The sequence below is a fragment of the Ricinus communis genome, chromosome 7, assembly GCF_019578655.1.
Source record: "Ricinus communis isolate WT05 ecotype wild-type chromosome 7, ASM1957865v1, whole genome shotgun sequence".
In the NCBI taxonomy this organism is placed as follows: domain Eukaryota; kingdom Viridiplantae; phylum Streptophyta; class Magnoliopsida; order Malpighiales; family Euphorbiaceae; genus Ricinus; species Ricinus communis.
In genome coordinates, this window is record NC_063262.1 from 26,938,961 (window position 1) to 26,957,636 (window position 18,676).

The 18,676-nt window shown below is 30.8% G+C and overlaps 2 protein-coding genes across 6 annotated transcripts; one reads left to right on the plus strand and one right to left on the minus strand.

The window, feature by feature from the left end:
* The first annotated feature begins 7,362 nt into the window (after positions 1–7,362).
* On the plus strand, positions 7,363–10,064 carry LOC8276470 (DNA (cytosine-5)-methyltransferase DRM2). 2 transcript variants are annotated; one of them, XM_025158492.2, is made up of 5 exons: positions 7,363–7,596; positions 7,678–7,721; positions 7,822–8,553; positions 9,146–9,555; positions 9,688–10,064. In XM_025158492.2, the coding sequence occupies exons 1-5, from the start codon at positions 7,530–7,532 to the stop codon at positions 9,746–9,748; spliced, it is 1,314 nt and encodes a 437-aa protein (XP_025014260.2). In that variant the 5' UTR covers positions 7,363–7,529; the 3' UTR covers positions 9,749–10,064. The 2 variants fall into 2 exon arrangements, with proteins under 2 accessions (XP_025014260.2, XP_048232407.1); XM_048376450.1 differs by having other exon boundaries at positions 9,146–9,503; positions 9,688–9,729.
* A 1,020-nt stretch (positions 10,065–11,084) lies between these two features.
* Positions 11,085–15,457, minus strand: LOC8276471 (E3 ubiquitin-protein ligase BOI). Of its 4 annotated transcripts, none has more exons than XM_048377280.1 (6): positions 15,330–15,452; positions 14,824–14,892; positions 14,679–14,723; positions 13,295–13,478; positions 12,280–12,641; positions 11,085–11,805 (listed from the first exon to the last, which is right to left on the minus strand). In XM_048377280.1, exons 4-6 carry the CDS (start codon positions 13,392–13,394, stop codon positions 11,251–11,253), a joined length of 1,017 nt encoding a protein of 338 aa, XP_048233237.1. In that variant the 5' UTR covers positions 13,395–13,478; positions 14,679–14,723; positions 14,824–14,892; positions 15,330–15,452; the 3' UTR covers positions 11,085–11,250. The 4 variants fall into 4 exon arrangements, with proteins under 4 accessions (XP_048233237.1, XP_015578652.1, XP_015578653.1 ...); XM_015723166.3 differs by having other exon boundaries at positions 13,295–13,453; positions 15,330–15,451; XM_015723167.3 differs by lacking the exon at positions 14,824–14,892 and having other exon boundaries at positions 13,295–13,453; positions 15,330–15,457.
* Positions 15,458–18,676: the final 3,219 nt, after the last annotated feature.

Consider the following 18,676-nt stretch of genomic DNA (forward strand, 5'->3'; position numbering starts at 1 on the left):
ATCTCTCTTGGGACATATCAGGTATGATTCTAAATTTCATATGTTCCTATAAGAATTCGTGAATGTAACCCTTTTATCGAAGAGTCGGCCGAAAGACAACCGCAAGACAAGACCCTCTATTTAAATATTGTTTCTTATAAATTCGATTTGTTCAATTTAGTCCTTTAGAAACTAAAAACTACTCCCGTTCATTTTGATTCTAAGTTAAAAAATATTAGGTTCAACTGGATCAACCAAACTAACCTAATTTTCTTATTTATTGTTTTAGTATATTTACTTTCTAAAATAGCAGTTTAATTTTCTATCAATTTGATTTGGCTTATATTTATAATGAAATTTGTTTTTTTTTTTTTAAATCGGTTTAATTTCATACGCTTTTTAATTCAAGTCGATTTGATATAAATTTATAAATAATTTGATTTATTCAGTTTGGATGATTCCTTTTTTAACTGAATACTAACCTGATAATAACATATCAAAATAATTGGATCTAAACTGCATAAGAAAAATATTAATTATCTCTAATACAATTCGTGTGGTGTGGAGTGAACTAACCCATTTACAAATCATATTAGTCTTTGAATATTCAACTACAAGAAAGTAAAACCGCTAAGTGAAAGTTCAATTTAGTTTATCACTCTAGAAATTACATATAATTTTATGAAATCCATCTATTTTAAATAATAGATTTAGTTTATGGATGAGCTTAATTTTGAGACTCGTTAGATTTGCTAAATTATTAAATAATTAACTCGATATTATGGACTTATTCAGTAGTTTAATTTAAGTCGGTCTAATCACTAGAGCTAAATTAATTTAATTTATTTGCATGGCAACTTTTTTTTTTTTTTTGAAGCAAGCAACTTTCTGTTCTTTTTTCTAATAATCTTATTTCGTTCAATTCTTAAAGCATCTTTAATAATGATTTTAAATTTAAAAAGTATAATTTATATAATAAAAATATTTTAAGATATATTCAAATATTAATAAAATAAAAGTTTCATTTAAATTTAATAGATTTTTTATAGTTGATTCTTTATTTTATTTTTATTTTTATAAGTATTAGTAATTTTAATTTCCTTTTTCTTTCTTTTCTAACTTTATCCAATAGAAAGAAATAAAATTAAAAATAATTATTAATAAAATATTCAGAACTTTGTAGTGTATTTAATAAATTTAAGATAGAGAGTAAAGTCTATTATTGAAATGTAAAAAGTCAAAATAATTAGACTTTACTTAGAAGGTGTTTAGTTTAGAGGTTTTATGTAACTGATAGTTGTCTCTCCCTGAATAACTATATTAAAGCATTTGATAAAAAAAAACCGTAACTGGAAGCTAATTTAATTTCAATCAACTGTTGATTGTATCAATTCTATTTTAGAGTTTTTTTTTATTAGTTGATAGCTGATTTGATACTATATTATTCTTATTAAAGTATATTAATAATAACTTAATAATTTTATATAATTAAATTTTTATATTTTATAATAAATAATAATTATTTTTAAATTATTCTTAATAGTTGAATAATTATATATTTATAAATATGGTATTTAAAATAATAAAAAAATTATAAGCAAATTTTAAATTTAAATTTCTACTTTTAAAATAATTTTTATAAATATTCTAATAATAAACATAATTGAGTTACAAAGATATAATTATAATACTTTTAGTTATATAAATTATCTTTGATAATTTATATAATTAAATATAATATAATTATAATAAATATACTTAACGATAAATTATATCTTCAATATTCATTTCGACATACTAACGGTAACTGCTAAGAAAATTTTATTAAACGGTTTAATTTATCAATCATTAACTATGAATTATATTGATCAGCCGAATCAAACATGTCTTTAATATCTAATAAATAAAAAGTATAATAGAATTATATTTATAGAGAAAATTCCACTTAGTGTATATATTATAATAAATAAAAGTATTAGATATTAAACAGTTTAATTTATCAGTCATCAGCTATGAGTTACATTGATCAGCCGAATCAAACAAATCTAATAAATAAAAAAATATATTAAAATTATATTTATAAAAAAAAATTCACTTAGTTTATATATCATAATAAATAAAAGTATTAGATAATTACCACGTCCTCCACTGTAATTCTTATCTATACTTTACAATTTGGAAAGCAAAAAGGAAAAAGGCGCGTGCTACATATATATAGTAGGAGAAGCGAGTGGAGTCTAGAGTATACGGTGCTTTCTTCATGCGACGTTACCCTTTCTCGCTTCTGCGAGGGGATGAAGTCTCAAACACATGCACTAATTTGCACTCTCTAAACATTTTTGTTTCGATTATTCCCTTTTTCCTTTCTTATCTGCTTATCAGTCATTTAGTTCTACGTTGATTTTCTTTTCTCTTCTCAACTTTTCCTCTCTATTCTCTTTTCTTCTTTTGGTTACTTGCAGGCAAGTTTTCCCCATTTCAAGTAAACAAAAAAAGCTGCAAATTGTAAGCATCATCTTTGGCTCATTTTCCATTGTTGTTAGATCTTTCTTTTCCCCTTTTTGTTTGCTCAAAAACCCCAGCTTTCTAAGTTGAGGGGTATAAAGTACAAATCTTTATGGGTTTTATCTAATAGTTATAATATTATTTTTGGTTGGTTCATTTCTATAGATTGTGTAAACCACAAAACAATGTCTGTTATCAGTGCCATTTGTTTTCATTTGTTTGCTGACAGTTTTTCTGTTGCTTGGTGAGAAAAAGAAAAAAGGCATTTGGAAGCTGAAGATTTTGTGAAGCTGTGATTTTTATTATATGATGAAATTTTGATTCTTTACAAACTGTTAATTGTTATATATACAAGATAAGATCCTACTCTAACGGTTACTTTTTAACGTATATTTCTCAATGTGGAAAAGATTGAAGTGACCTTTGCTGCTTTGCAGGAAATGTTGCTCCTTTTTCTCTTGTTGGTCTGTGATAAGCAGTCTGCACATGCAATCTGGCTTGTGCAACCTCTGAGACCACTTCTTCTAACTTGTCTTTTCTTCTTTCAACACTCCCCATCAAGGTGGGTTCATATAAGTTTATTGAACCTATCTTGCTGAGAATTGAATGATGATTCTGTTTGTCAAGAGCCTTTGTAAGGATGTCTGCTAGTTGGTCTTGACTTTTGATATAAGGAGTTTCAATTTCTCCCTTTTGAACTTTTTTCCTGATGAAGTGGCAGTCAACTTCAATGTGTTTAGTTCATTTATGAAACACAGGGTTTGATGCAATGTGGCGGGCAGCTTGGTTATCACAATGCATCGTCATAGGCCCGTTGCTTTCAATTTTCATGTCTTCGAGGACTTGCTTGATCCAAATGAGTTCGCTAGCTGTAGATGCCATTGCACGGTATTCAGCTTCTACGCTAGATCTTGCAACAACGCTTTGTTTTTTACTTTTCCATGTCACCAAGTTTTCTCCTACAAAGACACAAAAACTAGTGGTTGACTTTCTGTCATAGCTTACAGCCCAATCTGCATCAGAAAAATCAACTATAGAACTAGAATTGTTTTTCTTCATCCAGATTCCTTGTCCTGGAGTTCCCTTAAGATATATGAGAATCATGTCCATAGTTTCTAGGTGACTGGTACGAGGGGCATTCATGAACTGGCTTACCATACTTACTGCAAATGATATGTCAAGTCTAGTGACAGTTAAATATATTAGTTTTCCTACCAAGCGTTGATAATGTCCTATATTGGCTAAAGGTTCTCCATCTTCTAGATTGAGTTTGACTTTGGTTTCCATCGGAGTGTTAGCAAGTTTAGCTCCCAATTTTCCAGTTTCTTTTAATAGATCAAGAGTATATTTCCTTTGAGATAGGAATAAACCCTTCGTATACTTTGCCATTTCTATGCCTAAGAAATAAGAGAGCTACCCAAGGTCTTTGATATCAAACTCTTTCTTTAGACTTTGTTTGACATCCTTTATACCTTGATCATCATTCCCTGTTATTATGATATCATCAACATACACTAGAATAATGATGGTATGTGTGTCATTGTGTTTAACAAACATGTAAGAGTCAAAATCACACTTGGTAAAACTAATTTTTAATAGAAAGAGGCTGAGTTTGGCATACCATGTTCTCGGAGATTGTTTAAGGCCATAGATAGCCTTTTTTAGCCTATATACCAGGGAAGCATCTGTGGCTGATTCATGGCCAGGGGAAAGAGTCATATAAACTTCTTCTTTTAGGTTTCCTTATAAAAAGGCGTCCTTGACATCCATTTGGAATAAACTCCATCCCTGATTGGTTGCTATTGAAAGGAGAATTCTGACAGTGTTCATCTTGGCAACCGGAGCAAACGTCTCCTGGTAATCAACTCCATAAGTTTGAGTGAAGCCTCTGGCGACAAGTCTAGCCTTGTATCTCTCAATAGTCCCATCACTGTTATACTTTATTTTGTATATCCACTTGCATCCAACGGGTTTCTTATTTAGAGGAAGAGGTACAATATTCCATGTGTCATTTTTTTCTAAAGCTCGAAGTTCTTCTTTCATAGCCCTACACCATTTGGGATTGGTATTGGCTTCGTAAAAGTTTATTGGCTCAGAATGGGTTGAAATCTGGCTTAAGTAGCTGCGGTATTGGCTTAATACGGTAGTATAGGAAATAAAACTCTGGATAGGATAAATTACCGAATGAGATACATAATCTCTTAATTTTAAGGGAGGTCTAGTTTGACTAGTGGATCTTCTCAAGGTGATTGCTTCTTCTTGAGGTTGAGGTTGAATTTTAGAAGCTATATCTTCAACTGTATTGTCTCCCCCTAAAAGAATTGACCTTGAGACTGGAGATGGCTCCCCCTGTAGTGAATCCAGAGTAGGGCTGCTAAGATGAAAATCAGAGTTAGGCGGAAATAATAACGTGCATGGACCATGAGTATTACTACGATTTTGAGCGGTGTAGTATGGAACGGTCTCGATAAATATGACATCTCGAGAGATGTAGGTTTTGTGAGTCGAGAGGTCATAACATTTATACCCTTTTTGAGTGGATGAATATCCTAGAAACAGGGTTTTGACAGAAATTTTATCTAGTTTATGATGACGGTTGATGTGAACGTAACAAACACAGCCAAAAAAAATAATACATATTAAAAATAACTATAATATTATATATATTAATTTGATGTACGGGTTAGGTCATACTTCAAGTCTAGATAAATATTTTTCTAAGAGAGTAACATATATATATATATATATATGTTATTTAAAACTAATTTGGTAAAACCTTCAAAATTTCAACACTTTAGAAAGGATTTTAAACTTGAAATATTTTGATTTTTAATAGGCGAAGATGAAGCATCTATCCTGGATTCTCTTCTAACATGCTCGGTAATTATGTTTATTTCTTTCTTTCAGTTTTATGGATACTTTGTTGCACATGATTATATTACAAATTAACTTTATACTTAATTTCGTTTTTGCTTATTAAATTTTAATTTATTTCATTTAATTATTTAGTTTTAACATTTATAAATGAAAGACAAATATATAATAAAGAAAAAAGAGCTATAAAAGAATAATTAAGAGAGAGATGTGAAGTGTTAATCTTTCATTGGCTAGTCACTAAATTATAACTATAATTGATACGAAAACATTAAAGTTTTATTAGCAAACGAAACTATATAAATATTTTGGTAAATATTTGTATATTATCTTCTTATTCCATATACAATACATGTTTAAATTAATAGTTTCACCCTTTTCATATCCTGGATGGAAGATGATAATTCCAAAGCATGCAAGTACCTTTATATGTTTGTTATGAAAAATCGCGTAACTACAGCATCAGATGCCTGTTGGATGGTCGTTTAAAGTCATACCTACTTGCTGTTCTTGCTCTATTTCTTACTTACTTGGTTTGCTAGAATAAATGAATTTTTTGCTACATCTTGTGTAGGACTCAAATGGCTATAGTGAGAATGACAGCAATGAGTGAAACCCAGATGATGAGATAGAGAAATATCGGGCTTCTTCCTCTCATTTAGGATTTTCAAGTTCTGGTCACGAACAAGCTATTAAAGGCTTTCAGGAGGTCGATTTCATATCTTAACTTGCAGTTTCTTTCTTTTTTCTTTTTTCTTTTTTCTAAAAGGAAAAAAAGAAAAGAAAAATGAGAGACTAAAATCACTGAAGACAGAGAATAAACTAATTTCAGCTGCAAGTAGTCAAATTTAGTTTCTTCTGAAGATGTATGTCGCCACCAAATAGAACATAATATTACATGGTTCCTGCCCTTTGTGCTAGAAATACCTACTATAAGTATCTGCTAGTCTTCTCTTCCCAAAACTCTTGGTTTTGTTTCCTATGTTTATGCTCAGGCAAGCAGTTTCCTTCGGTGTCATTACATCGTGAGATAGATGGAATTAGTTTCAAGAATATAATTATTCTGTATTTTATATTTTAGGAATGTAATTGAGTTTTTTTAAAAAAAATTAGGAATTCAATTACACTTTGGTCGAAAGTTTAGTAACTTGTACCTTTTGTCTTTATACTTTGAAATCATTGTCAAGCATACACGTGCTTTACTTTTTGATAAAAGAGGTATTATAGTTTTGTTTTAAAAAAAAGACACTTCACTGTTAGCAGTTTGTATTCAAATTTATTAACAATCTTAACTATTTATTGAATTTAAAATACAGTCTAATTATTATAGAATTAGTCTTATCGGATAAATGTTAAAGAGTAGATTTTTCTAGTATTGTTAGATTATCTAAAACTTTTCGGAATCGATTAAAATTAAATTAAAATCGAATTGTAAGAATTTTTCTTTTTTATTTTTCTCTTTAAGTTCAATAAAAATTGAATGGCTAATTTTGAATAAAAGCTAAATTGATAAGGAGTTAATGATGGTGGAATTATAAGAAATTGACATTGACATCGAATGAATGAGCTATAACTAGTAAATTAACAGTGTTAATGAAATTAAATGTAAACTATTAATAATGACTTTCCTGATATTAGAATGTCACAAAAAAATTAAAGAATTTTTATATTAATATAAAATTAAACCACATACTCAAATTTTGTTTTCCATTTACATTTGTTCATGCTTCCATGTATAGAGATTGGGTGCATATATATTAACAACTTATAAAGAGGAAAACGAATTGATGGATAGGTTCTTGAGCCTCGTGAATGTGAACGTGTTACTCAAACATGTCACTTTGAAAAGGCAAGTGATTCTTATGATCATTCTGATGGGGATAGTTTATCTAGAATTGACGTGAGTAATCCTTTCTCTATCTTTCATGTGATTGAGATTCTCTATTTACATGATTTTATAGAAGTCGGCTTCCGACCAACCTATTACACTAATACTCCATTTACTTGAGAGCGCCTGAAACATACCATAACATTTGTTACTTACATTATATCTTTCATGGCCTTTCATCCAATATGCTCATTATAACTTTGCTTATCAGTGATTATTCTACTTCCAGAACTCTATACTTCGTTCTCAGGCAAACTCTCTGACTGGTTGTTCAAGCTCCAGGATGGTTCATCAGTTTGTGAATATGGGTTTTTCTGAGAAGCTGGTGATGCAAGCAATTGACGAAAATGGTATATGTATTTTGCTTTTCTGAAATCTTCACCATTTTAAATTGCATTTTGAACTTTAAATTTTCATTTGATAATTAATAGGTGAAGATGAAGCATCTATTTTGGATTCTCTTCTTACATATTCTGTAAGTTACAACCTCTCTCCATTCTTTGTCGTCCTTTTGTTAGAGTCTCATCTATTCTTGATTCTTTACCGACACATTTTGAATTCTTATGCATTGAAAGCTAAGAAAGGAGGATTTTCCTTGTAAAAAGAGGAAACTTCATCAAAATCGAAGTTCAAAAAGCCAAGAGAGCAAAAGGAAGGCGAAGAATTTTCTGGAACGAAATGGAAGGACTCTTCATCTACCTAATCCAATGATCGGATTTGGAATTCCACATGAGCCATGGAAAATAACGGAGAGAAAGCTCCATCCGATAGCTGTTGGTCCCCCGTACTTTTATTATGAAAATGCGGCTCTTACTCCTAAGGGTGTATGGAGTAAAATTTCTAGCTTTCTTTATGATATTCAACCTGAATTTGTTGATTCTATATATTTTTGTGCTGCTGCCAGAAAAAGAGGTTATGTACATAACCTTCCAATTCAAAACCGATTTCCTCTTTTGCCAAGACCACCACTCACCATACATGAGGTCTTACCTTCAACTGAAAAATGGTGGCCTTCGTGGGACAAGAGAACAAAGCTGAATTGCCTTTTGACTTCCTATGGAAATGCCAAACTTACAGAATGCATAAGGAAGGCACTTGAAGATTGTGACGGTGAGCCTACACTAAGAGCCAAAAAGTACGTTCTTGAGCAATGCAAGAGATGGAATCTAGTTTGGGTTGGAAAAAACAAAGTTGCACCTCTTGAACCTGATGAGATGGAGATGTTGCTCGGATTTCCAAAGGACCACACCAGGGGTGGCGGAATTAATAGGAATGACAGATATAAAGCACTTGGAAACTCTTTTCAGGTCAGTACATTTTTATTTATCTTTTTTTTTTATTCAGCTTCTTCGTTGAAGGTTTCGAGTCGGTTTGCTGTCTTAGATAGATGCTTATGTTCTAATAACCCGTATCAATAAAAGGTCGGAGCTTAGTTCATGCAAGATTTTAGAAGAGGGGAGACAAATATGTGAAGTGTGGAGAAATTCTTAGATAGATTCATCTTTGTACATATTAAATTAAATATTGACATGTGATATTAATTATTAATTATTAAATATTGCATTTGTATCGGTTGATTTATTTATTACTATTAATGTTCATAATTAAAAATTGATCAATACAAATGTAACAACTAATATATAATGGCCCAATATTTTATAATGTGGTAGACAGAATGTATTTAAAAATTTATTTTGAACCAGATGATATTGGTTGATGACTAGATTTGTGTTCTTGACAAGTGAAAGGGAATTGCTTTAACAATTTAGTTAGAGATGGAGAGGAGATTGTGAGAAATGTTTGGGTTGAAAATGAGGAAGAAAAGAAGGAAATTTCAGATGTAAGTGCTTCCTCTCCATCTATTAAGAAAACTTATCAAATTGAATGTTATGGTTTTAGGTTGACACGGTTGCTTACCATCTTTCGGTATTGAAGAATCTGTTTCCTTATGGGATTACTGTCCTCTCACTTTTCTCTGGCATTGGTGGAGCTGAAGTAGCCTTGCATAGACTTGGGATACCGCTAAACAGTGTTGTTTCTGTTGAAATTTCAGAAGTGAACAGAAACATTCCACGAAGTTGGTGGGAGCAAACAAACCAGAAAGGGTATCTTATAGAAATTGGAGATGTCAGAGAAGTTGATGGTGATAGCATAAAAAGGTGGATCAAATTATTTGGTGGATTCGATCTTGTGATTGGTGGGAGTCCGTGCAACAACCTTGCTGGTGCCAATAGACGCAACAGAGATGGACTTGAGGGTGAACAATCTTCTCTGTTCTATGACTACTACAGAATTCTAAAACTTGTTAGGTCTGCAATGATTACTAGATGAGGATTTTATATTAAAGGCTTTGAATTTTGACTGTACAAAAATTCTTCTGACATGTTACTTACTCCACCATAAGATACTATTAACAAGATGGGTTTTGTTACATGGTGCAGGGATACTTTTGGTGAGATAATGGATAGTGAAATCCTCAACAGGTACACCGACTGCATATAGAAGTTTGCTTTTGGCTGACATTTTGAGTCTGTAATCTTTGGATTAGGATCCTTTCTTATCCTGATTTATAATCATTATCATTGTATTCTACTCAAATAGTTGAAATTTTATCAAAACAAGTAACTTAAATCTTATGTAATAGGTGCTTATTTATTGAATAATAAAATTTTAACCATTAAATTTAAACTGAATGGTCAAGATTGTACTAACATGACTTATCATGTTATCTAAAATATAAGAGGATCTCAATCCATGTTTTTTATTTTTCTTTTGAGCATATTTCTATACATTCTAAAATGACAATTCCAAAGATAACCTTAAGTATAACTTGAATAACACATTCTTTTTGAGTTTTTGAAAAAAATATATTATTTCTCGTTGTTAGATAATTATGTGTTAACGTTGGACAACCGGTGTCGTTTTGATTTACAATATATGGAACCGAATTAGAATAATAGGTACTTTTACTTCAAGAGATTGATATGAAAATGACTATAGTTTTTATTAAGAAAAGAGATCTTCAATATCATTTAGGAGAGTCAATTAGTACTAAATATTTTCTTAAAAAGAAATTCAGTACAATTTATTCTCTTTACTTTTAGCATAAAATGCGATAAATGATCATAATATTGGTGAATGGTAAAACTCTTGAATTTTTTCCAATTCTTACGAGAATATTAAGTTGTTCTTCAATTGGCTAGGGCTAAAAATTCCATTGAAAGCACATTATAAGAATTTTCAAAACCAAACAAATTTTTTAAATTAAATCTCTTGAAATATTTAGTAGAATAAATTTTATTTTTTTTCTAAATCTTATCACTTTTATGGGATAGTTCTCTTCAGAAATTCAAAGCTTTTTCATTTTTGTTTTAATAAAAGAGTAATGTTTTTTTAATTAAGTTAAATACGAAAAATAAAACTTATTAAAATTACATGTTTCTAATAACTACTTAGTAAAATAATATATTATTGTAAAATTAGAATCTACACTTGGAATTTATTAGAGTCTGACACCGATGAATAAATAACACGGTTTTACATTTAGTTTTAAGTTTAGATTTAATTGGTTAGAGTTTTAATTTAATGATTTTGAACATGTTCTTTATTTTGGGTGGTTTATCAATTTTCACTGTTGTTCAATCCAAACAATTGATTGCTTGCTCGCTGTCTTGTGCAATAGCTTAGATTGATTGCTTCATCTCGTATCAACATGGAACTCATGTCTTGTGCAATGTATAGCTTCTTTTACTACCTTGCAATTCATAAATTCTTTGTTCAAACCAAGAAAAAGAAAACATAGAGAGAGAGAGAGAGAGAGATGGCAAGCACCAGAAGGTATCAAAAGAGAATCACCCCAAACTCGATTTTTTTATGAAATAGAGTTACTTCACATACAACTCATATTTCAAGGAAGGAAACTCCGACATTATCTTCTTATATATCTCACAGCATGAAGATGATAACTCTGTAAGTAACCTTTCTTAGTAATTTACTTCATATTTTTAGGACAAGTACACTTGAACACTAGAAGTTTTGATCAACTGGCATACAGGACAAACACCTATTAACATATCACATTCTTTACATAAACATAAATGCCTACAAGGCATCAACAACATGCTAACCTCCTTTACTTTGCATGCTCTGCAGGTCATATGTTCCTTCAATCCTTGATTGTTCCTCGCCTGCGGTCTTGCATGCCCAACTGACATGTTCAAGTAGTTGTTTGGGTCAATGTATGAGGCAGCATCATCAACTTCACTGTCCCCAAACCCTTCCTTCCCTTGGTCAGCAGCACCCTGTGAAATTGCTGCTTGAAGGTTGCTCTTCAGTACATTCACAACTGACTCGTTGTACTTTGCTCTATAGTGCCAATTCTGTGCTTCCATAGCCACCTGCTTTATTCTCTCAATCAATTCCTTGTTCTTACGGTTCATGTTCTCTATCTCTAGGTCTTTTTCCCGCATTTTCTTGCTTACACCCTTCTCAATGGCAGCAAGAAAAGAAGCAATATGCCTCTGTTTCATATCCCTCACCCCCTTAGCCAGGTGCTCCTCCTGTTTGAAGCCAGAGTGAATAGTTAAAATGGAGCATACTACAGCATTACAGTATATATTAGATTATCATGTAATGATGATTTACACATCTAAACAAAACATATAAACAGGAAGTTTTCATCTATCAGCAGATGACCATCCAAGTGCCCTATGTCTACCACCAACAAATAACCATCATCCACAAAATTTGATCTAATTCAATACAGGATAATAGGCAGCAGCACTGAAGAATTTTACAGAAGAGGCACAAATTATGCCAGATTGATAGTTATCTGAAATATCGGGAAAGTAAACTGCAGGTAGGAAAGTCGAGATAATTCAGGAGAAAAGAGAAGGAACGTGAGACAATAGCTACAGGGTTCATGTGGAGAAATTAAATGGAGCAAAATTTGCTAATAATTAGCACGAAACGTAAGTTCTGATAAAAGACAATCCACAACTCTACCTACATTGGAGGGTAGGTAGCGGCAATACCTGAATCTTTATATACTGATCAAACTCTTCTTTCTGCCGATCAAGCTCAGTCCTAATATTGTCACCAAGGGACATGATAATTGAAGATGCTGCTGTCATGCTTCCACTTGCAGAAGTTACAGAAGAGTTGCGTTCATCATCATCATATGATAAGCGTAACCCAGTTGAAACAGGGTTTGGGTTCGGGATGCTCGCTGAGCGGTCAGCCTCATCTTGACATATGTTATAGTTTAAGGAAATCTGTAACTTTTGCTGTCTACTAAAATCTTCAGCTTCCCTGCCTCTTTTATTGGAACGAAGCATAGAGGTCATATGCTCATTCCCGAAATAATTCACAGGATCAACATTACATCCAGCTGGGACTGATACAAAAATTGCACATGTATCAGGCAAAATACATCAAATTTATGATGACAAGTCTAAAACCATTAAAGTAAAATACCAAGAGAGAGAGAGAGAGAGAGAGAGAGCACATAGAAGTAGGGAATATCATGCAAACCAAAACCAAAGAGATATTTGAAGTTCTGATATCTCTACCAAGTCATATATAATTTGCTTACTACTTGATGCTCATGAATATCAAGACATGGCTACAAATTGGTATGAACCTCAATTGTCGAATACAAAATAAAACTCGTCCAAAATCTCCAGATTGGAAAGCACAATTCTCAGATTCCATCCTCTACAGACAAATGTTTGACGCCACACTTAATGATCTTTCTTTCTATTGTTATTCCCCAATTCTAGTCATTCATAACCAAATTAAATAAAAGCAGTATGTACATTAATTGTAAAGACTGTTGATTGGAATATCGGTTATAGTATCACGTATGAACAATGATTGTTGGATAATTACTTGCTTTCTATGAGAAAAGAAGAAGCTACCACATTCACAATGCAGCCACAAGTGAAAATATTTCAACAGCTAAGGACCAAAAAGAATGAAAAGTCATGTACCGAGAATTAGCCGAAAAAAATTAATTAGTTAACTAAATTAGATGAAACTAGCAATTACCAAATAACTGCAGCTGATTTGAAGGATTAGTCTGATACGGTATGCGATTATCTTCCACAAAAACAGGCAGCAAAGGATTACTGTTGTTGCCTCCCAACATTTTCTAGTATATTATGAAGCAAATAGTGCCCAACAATGGTGTGATACTAGCGCAAATACCTGCAACAGCAGATAAAATTATTGGCTGCAACGAGAAAGCAATACCACTTTAAAACTATGTCAAATCAACCAAGGCGTAAAAACAAAATTAGGACAGGAGGAGAAGATAAAGATCGCAGAAAGGAAGATAATTAAAAGGATGATCCGTATTTCATTCATAATTTGTATTCAATAGTGGCACCTTAATGATGAAATAGGATAGTATTCTAATAGAAAAGCAACACAAATTCTTCTACAACGTAGAGAACTCCTAAATTTCATTAAGCAACGAATCCTAATAAGAATGTACTTTCCAATAGTTATGGAAACTAATACAAACTCCTAAAGAGATGATAACAAAAGGAAAAGAAGAAAAAAGAAAAGCTCAATGCAAGAAAGATGGAATGAAACATTCGCTATATAAAAGAATTTTCAAAGACATTTAATTCCAGCAATCTATAACTAGTAGATGCATAACTCTGCCACCGAAGATTGGCCGCAATCAACAGTACCATTGTTTTCTTCAGCTTACCTATATTAAGTTCTGCTTAATCAAATGTTATTTTCATATTTGTCATGTGTACCTGTATGACCTTATTCATATACATTATACCAAATTGGAAGTTCAACAATAGCCATGTTAAACCAACGCCTGAGCCTCATTAAATGAATGTGCACAAAGATGTCAAAAAGTTCAAAACTACACAGGAAGATCAACATGCACCACCTAGAAGAGCAAATTGACCAAACCAAATAATGAAGATTCAATATCCGAAACTAATTTCTCCGCATTGACAGCAAAAAGTGAATAAATTAAATCTTAGCATCATACTGTAGACCTGAAACATTCCATTTTAACAAAAGAGGAAAAAAAAAAAAAAAAAAGGAAAGAAGTCAACAATGCAATCCCTTATATTCTAGAAGGCTCCTAATATGATCTGCGATTGGAAAGAAAATTGCTTGGCTGTAACTTGAAAAATGAGAATCACAACATAAATTTCGGAAAAGGTAAGATGATCTTTGGATGGTGCTGATGGCTAGATACGGGAATGCAAAAAAGAAAATAATCTAACAGAAATCTTCTAAACTAAAAACTTAAATCTTTAGATCTCCATCAAGATTTATATGAATCTCCAAACCTCAATCCACCAAAATTTAAAATCTTTGGAATAAAAATAAATAAGTAACTGAAAATATAATCAATGATCAAACGATAACAGAGAGCGGAACGGAGAAATCAAATCACCTCAATATGCAAAACTGTTAAAGATTCCAAAAGTGCCTGCAGATCCTGCAAAACCCAACACCATCTCAAGAATGATACGATAAAACTAATGCAAAGATGCTAAAACCGAAATTAAAAATCTTATAAAAAAAAAAAAAAGAATTACCTCAAGGAAAAAGAAAAGACTTTAGAAAGAAAGAAACAGAGAGACAGCGATCATCAAGGATATGAGCCTCTAAAAAAGAAGAAAGCAAAACATGGGTATTCAAGAATGGAGAGTAACGGAAGATGGGTAATAATTAAAATAATGAACGGCTAACAAGAAAGAGAGATAGAGAAATTCAAAAGAAATGAATAAATGAAGAGAAAGAAAGAAGGAAGGAAAAAAAAAAACAAAAATAAATAAATAAATAAAGAAACGGTGGTGGTGTGGTGAAGTGTGACCGTACTGACAAGGCAAAAGAAAGAAGCAGTCCGGTACTGCAAATATGGTAGTGGGTACGCAAACTATAAAATTTAATTTCTTTCTCCTTTCTTCCTTGTTTTTCTTATTATTTTCTATTTTTACTTTCTTTCTTTTTCTTTCATGGGAAACAGTGAAAGAAAAATTTAAAGCAAAAGATTAAACTAATGAATAGAGTTTGAAGAGAAGAGCAAGAAAACGGGTCCCACCTTCTGAGAGCAGTGTGTCTGTAGGGGATGAAGAAGAGAATGCAGAGAGAAAGAGAGTGTTTTCTTTTTCTTTTTATTTTTGGTTAGGGGGTTGTAATTTAAATTTCTGAAATATTGCTACAACTGCAGAGGAAGTAAAGTCTATCCACCAAAAACAAACAAACAACCAACCAAAAAAATATCATAATAAATAAATAAATAAATAATACCAACCCCAACAAATATAACTATATATTCGCCACTCACCCTCCACCACCTTCCTAAGCCCACCACCACCACCACCACTACCACCAAACTATGATTCAATTTCCATTTCTTTCTTTTTCTCAATTCTCAAGTAACTTTATTTATAAATTTATTAGTAAAATCTAAAAATTAGAATTAAGACTTTTCAGGAATGATTATTCGATTAATTTTATATGGTAATTAGCATAATTCTAAAAATATAATAACTATGAGTCGTAGTATAAACTGATCGATTATTTAAATAAACAATATAACAATTAATATTATCTATTATATTAGGCAAGAAAATAAGAATCATTCTTAAAAAAAATTAATTGAAATCTATTGAGAACTTAACTAGTGCTTCTTATGTCAAGAAAATGACAAAAAGAAAATCACTTAATTATGATATGAATGACATGTAATATACACGAAACTAATTGTTTTTTCTGAAAGGACACGAAACTAAACTAATTGTTACTAGGCAACAAATCCATGGTATTTGGTGAATTTTAATAGGTTCCTGATAACCTTCTTCCAGCCCCTCTTTAGCAATAATTGAGAAATGGATGGTTGAAAAGTAATATAAGCTTTTTAGCTAAATACAATAATATCACTTATTACGAAGGACTTTTAACAAATCTCTACGCATTGTTTTGTTCTATTCTATGCATGTTACCTTCAATTAGGGCTATTTTTTTAAGAAAAGATTTATAATGTCTAAAAATTATTAATTAAGGTCTAAATCAAGTTATACATGCATAATGTATTTTACTTGGACGTTTCTGTTACCCAATATTATTATTATTATTTTTATTGAATGGACCGTCAACCTATAATTAATAAGATAAGGCATTTCTCGTTTCTTTTCTTCTTCTTTTTTCTTAAAAAAGGAAAAAGAAAAAGATGAAATTATTGAAAATAAATAACAATAATGAATAATATTTATGAGAATCATGAGAAAATGTTGGGGGGTGGTGGGTGCGAGGCCCATCAAAAAGAAAAAAAAAAAAAAGAGAGAGAGAGAATTTAATAAGAAGCGGGAAAAGGGATGGGGGGTTGGGAAGTGGGTCCCACTTCCTTGTTTGTTGGCGGGTAATTTTGGCGGGTAAGCAAAACGACGGAGTTTTATTAAGGACTCCTTTTTCTTTTTTAAGTTAAAAAAAAAATGCTTATATAACAGATGTCCACGGTCCATGCATGATTCCTGCAATTTAGGTAATATGATAGATATAGATATAAACTGGCTTCTTATTCCGAATAATTTATATATTTATTATATATTGTAATTTAAATTATCTCTTTTTAAAAAAAAAACAAATTAAAATTCAAATCTTTATTTCTATTAGTTAGTGATTTCTAAAAAAAATTGATAGATTTCAAACACTACTTACTGTGTACTAATTAAGTATAAAACTGATGGGTTTTTTCAAGAGATTTGATTTAATATTTGAAATTGATAAAATAAAAAAAAAAACAGTCTCCAAGTCATATATTTTCCCCTTGCTTTTAGCCACTATAGAAATATTTTTTTTTTGCATGTCATTATTAATATTTAATATTAAAAACAGCTTTTTTATACAATGAACTTGTCAATGCTGCCTACATTATTTTTATTTTCTTTTGGTATACTAACCAAATCAAATTCGATTGTTCACATGTGTTGACAATATAATTTGTTTTTGGTTAATTTAATAAAGTGTACAAAAAGAAAATGATCGAAGCATGAACCTGTGGACATAATAGAAAGCAATTGAAGCTTCTTTTTTTATTTAAAAAACAAAATAATAAGTTTGAGCACATCAATTCAATGGTACAGCGACAAGAAATAATGAAGACATCCTGTATTTGTAAACATGGTGCCAAGTATTATTTGTTCCAATTTGTGCTTTGTCCATGAAAACTACAGCTCTTTCCTTCTTATATATCTATATACTATATAATAAATAAAACTCTTATAGAATGTATAGCGAAATTAAAATCAATTTTACTGAATTAAATTACCAACCAATAGAAACATCCCAAACCCTATATAATATAATATATTCCAATTTGTATCTCATTATGCTGATATTTTGATTTTTAGTTTTATCACACTATTATTTTGAATTTTAAATATATGTTCTCAATCGGTAATTAAAACATTACCCTTTTTTTTTTCTTTTTTCAAAAGAAAGAAGAAGAAATTTAAGGTTTGAATGGATTTAGGCCAAATTGACATAAATCTAAAGCTACGCTTAATCCAATGTATCTGTTTAATCTTCCGTATGAAACGCATAAAAGCTAACGTATTTTTCCTTTTTTTCTTTTTTTTTTTCAAATTGGGGATTTTTTTTTTAGAATTTTCCAAATTAAGGATTGGTAGGATCGCTTTCTATTAAAGTTATATTGAAATTACTTTATCAATATGCTAAGACATTATATTAATTTTAATTATTCTTGTAATTAAGTAAAATATATATATGATAAATCTCTCACGTGTATCATACAATTTGATAAAACTTTTTAATTTAAAATTTTTTTAGTATTGAGACTCCTATTGTTGATTTTGTAGCTCTGCACATAATTATAACATCACTAAATAAAAGTTCATCCGTGCATTTTAATGGGTAATATTATAATAAATCTCACAATTTTGAAAAAAAAAAAAAGTAAAATAGATTGCATGCGTATTGAATTATAAATTTAAATAATAATAATAATAATAGTTTTTAAATTAAATGAGTTGCGATTAACATGACACAATAATCTAAATAAAATATGCAAAATCAAATTTTAGTGGCTTATTATGTGATTGACTAAGAGTTGCATGAAACAAAATCATGGGGTAGGTTGTGAAAAAGCCATAAAGTGTGGCATTTAACACGTTATCGGTTTACATTTGATTTGAATTGGAATAGTACATACATATATATATATATATATATATATATATATATTCAAATTCAGCCCGCTAAGAGTAAGACTGGACCTTCTTCTTTATTTTCTAAGCAACACTTTTCCACAATATTGCCTTCCATTCGTTACATCTTCCGAGAAAAGTTGTTACAGTGTTTCGCCTCCTTAAAATTACAAATGTGGCAAAGCCAACGCCAATTACTTAGCTACTTGTATCTAATTAA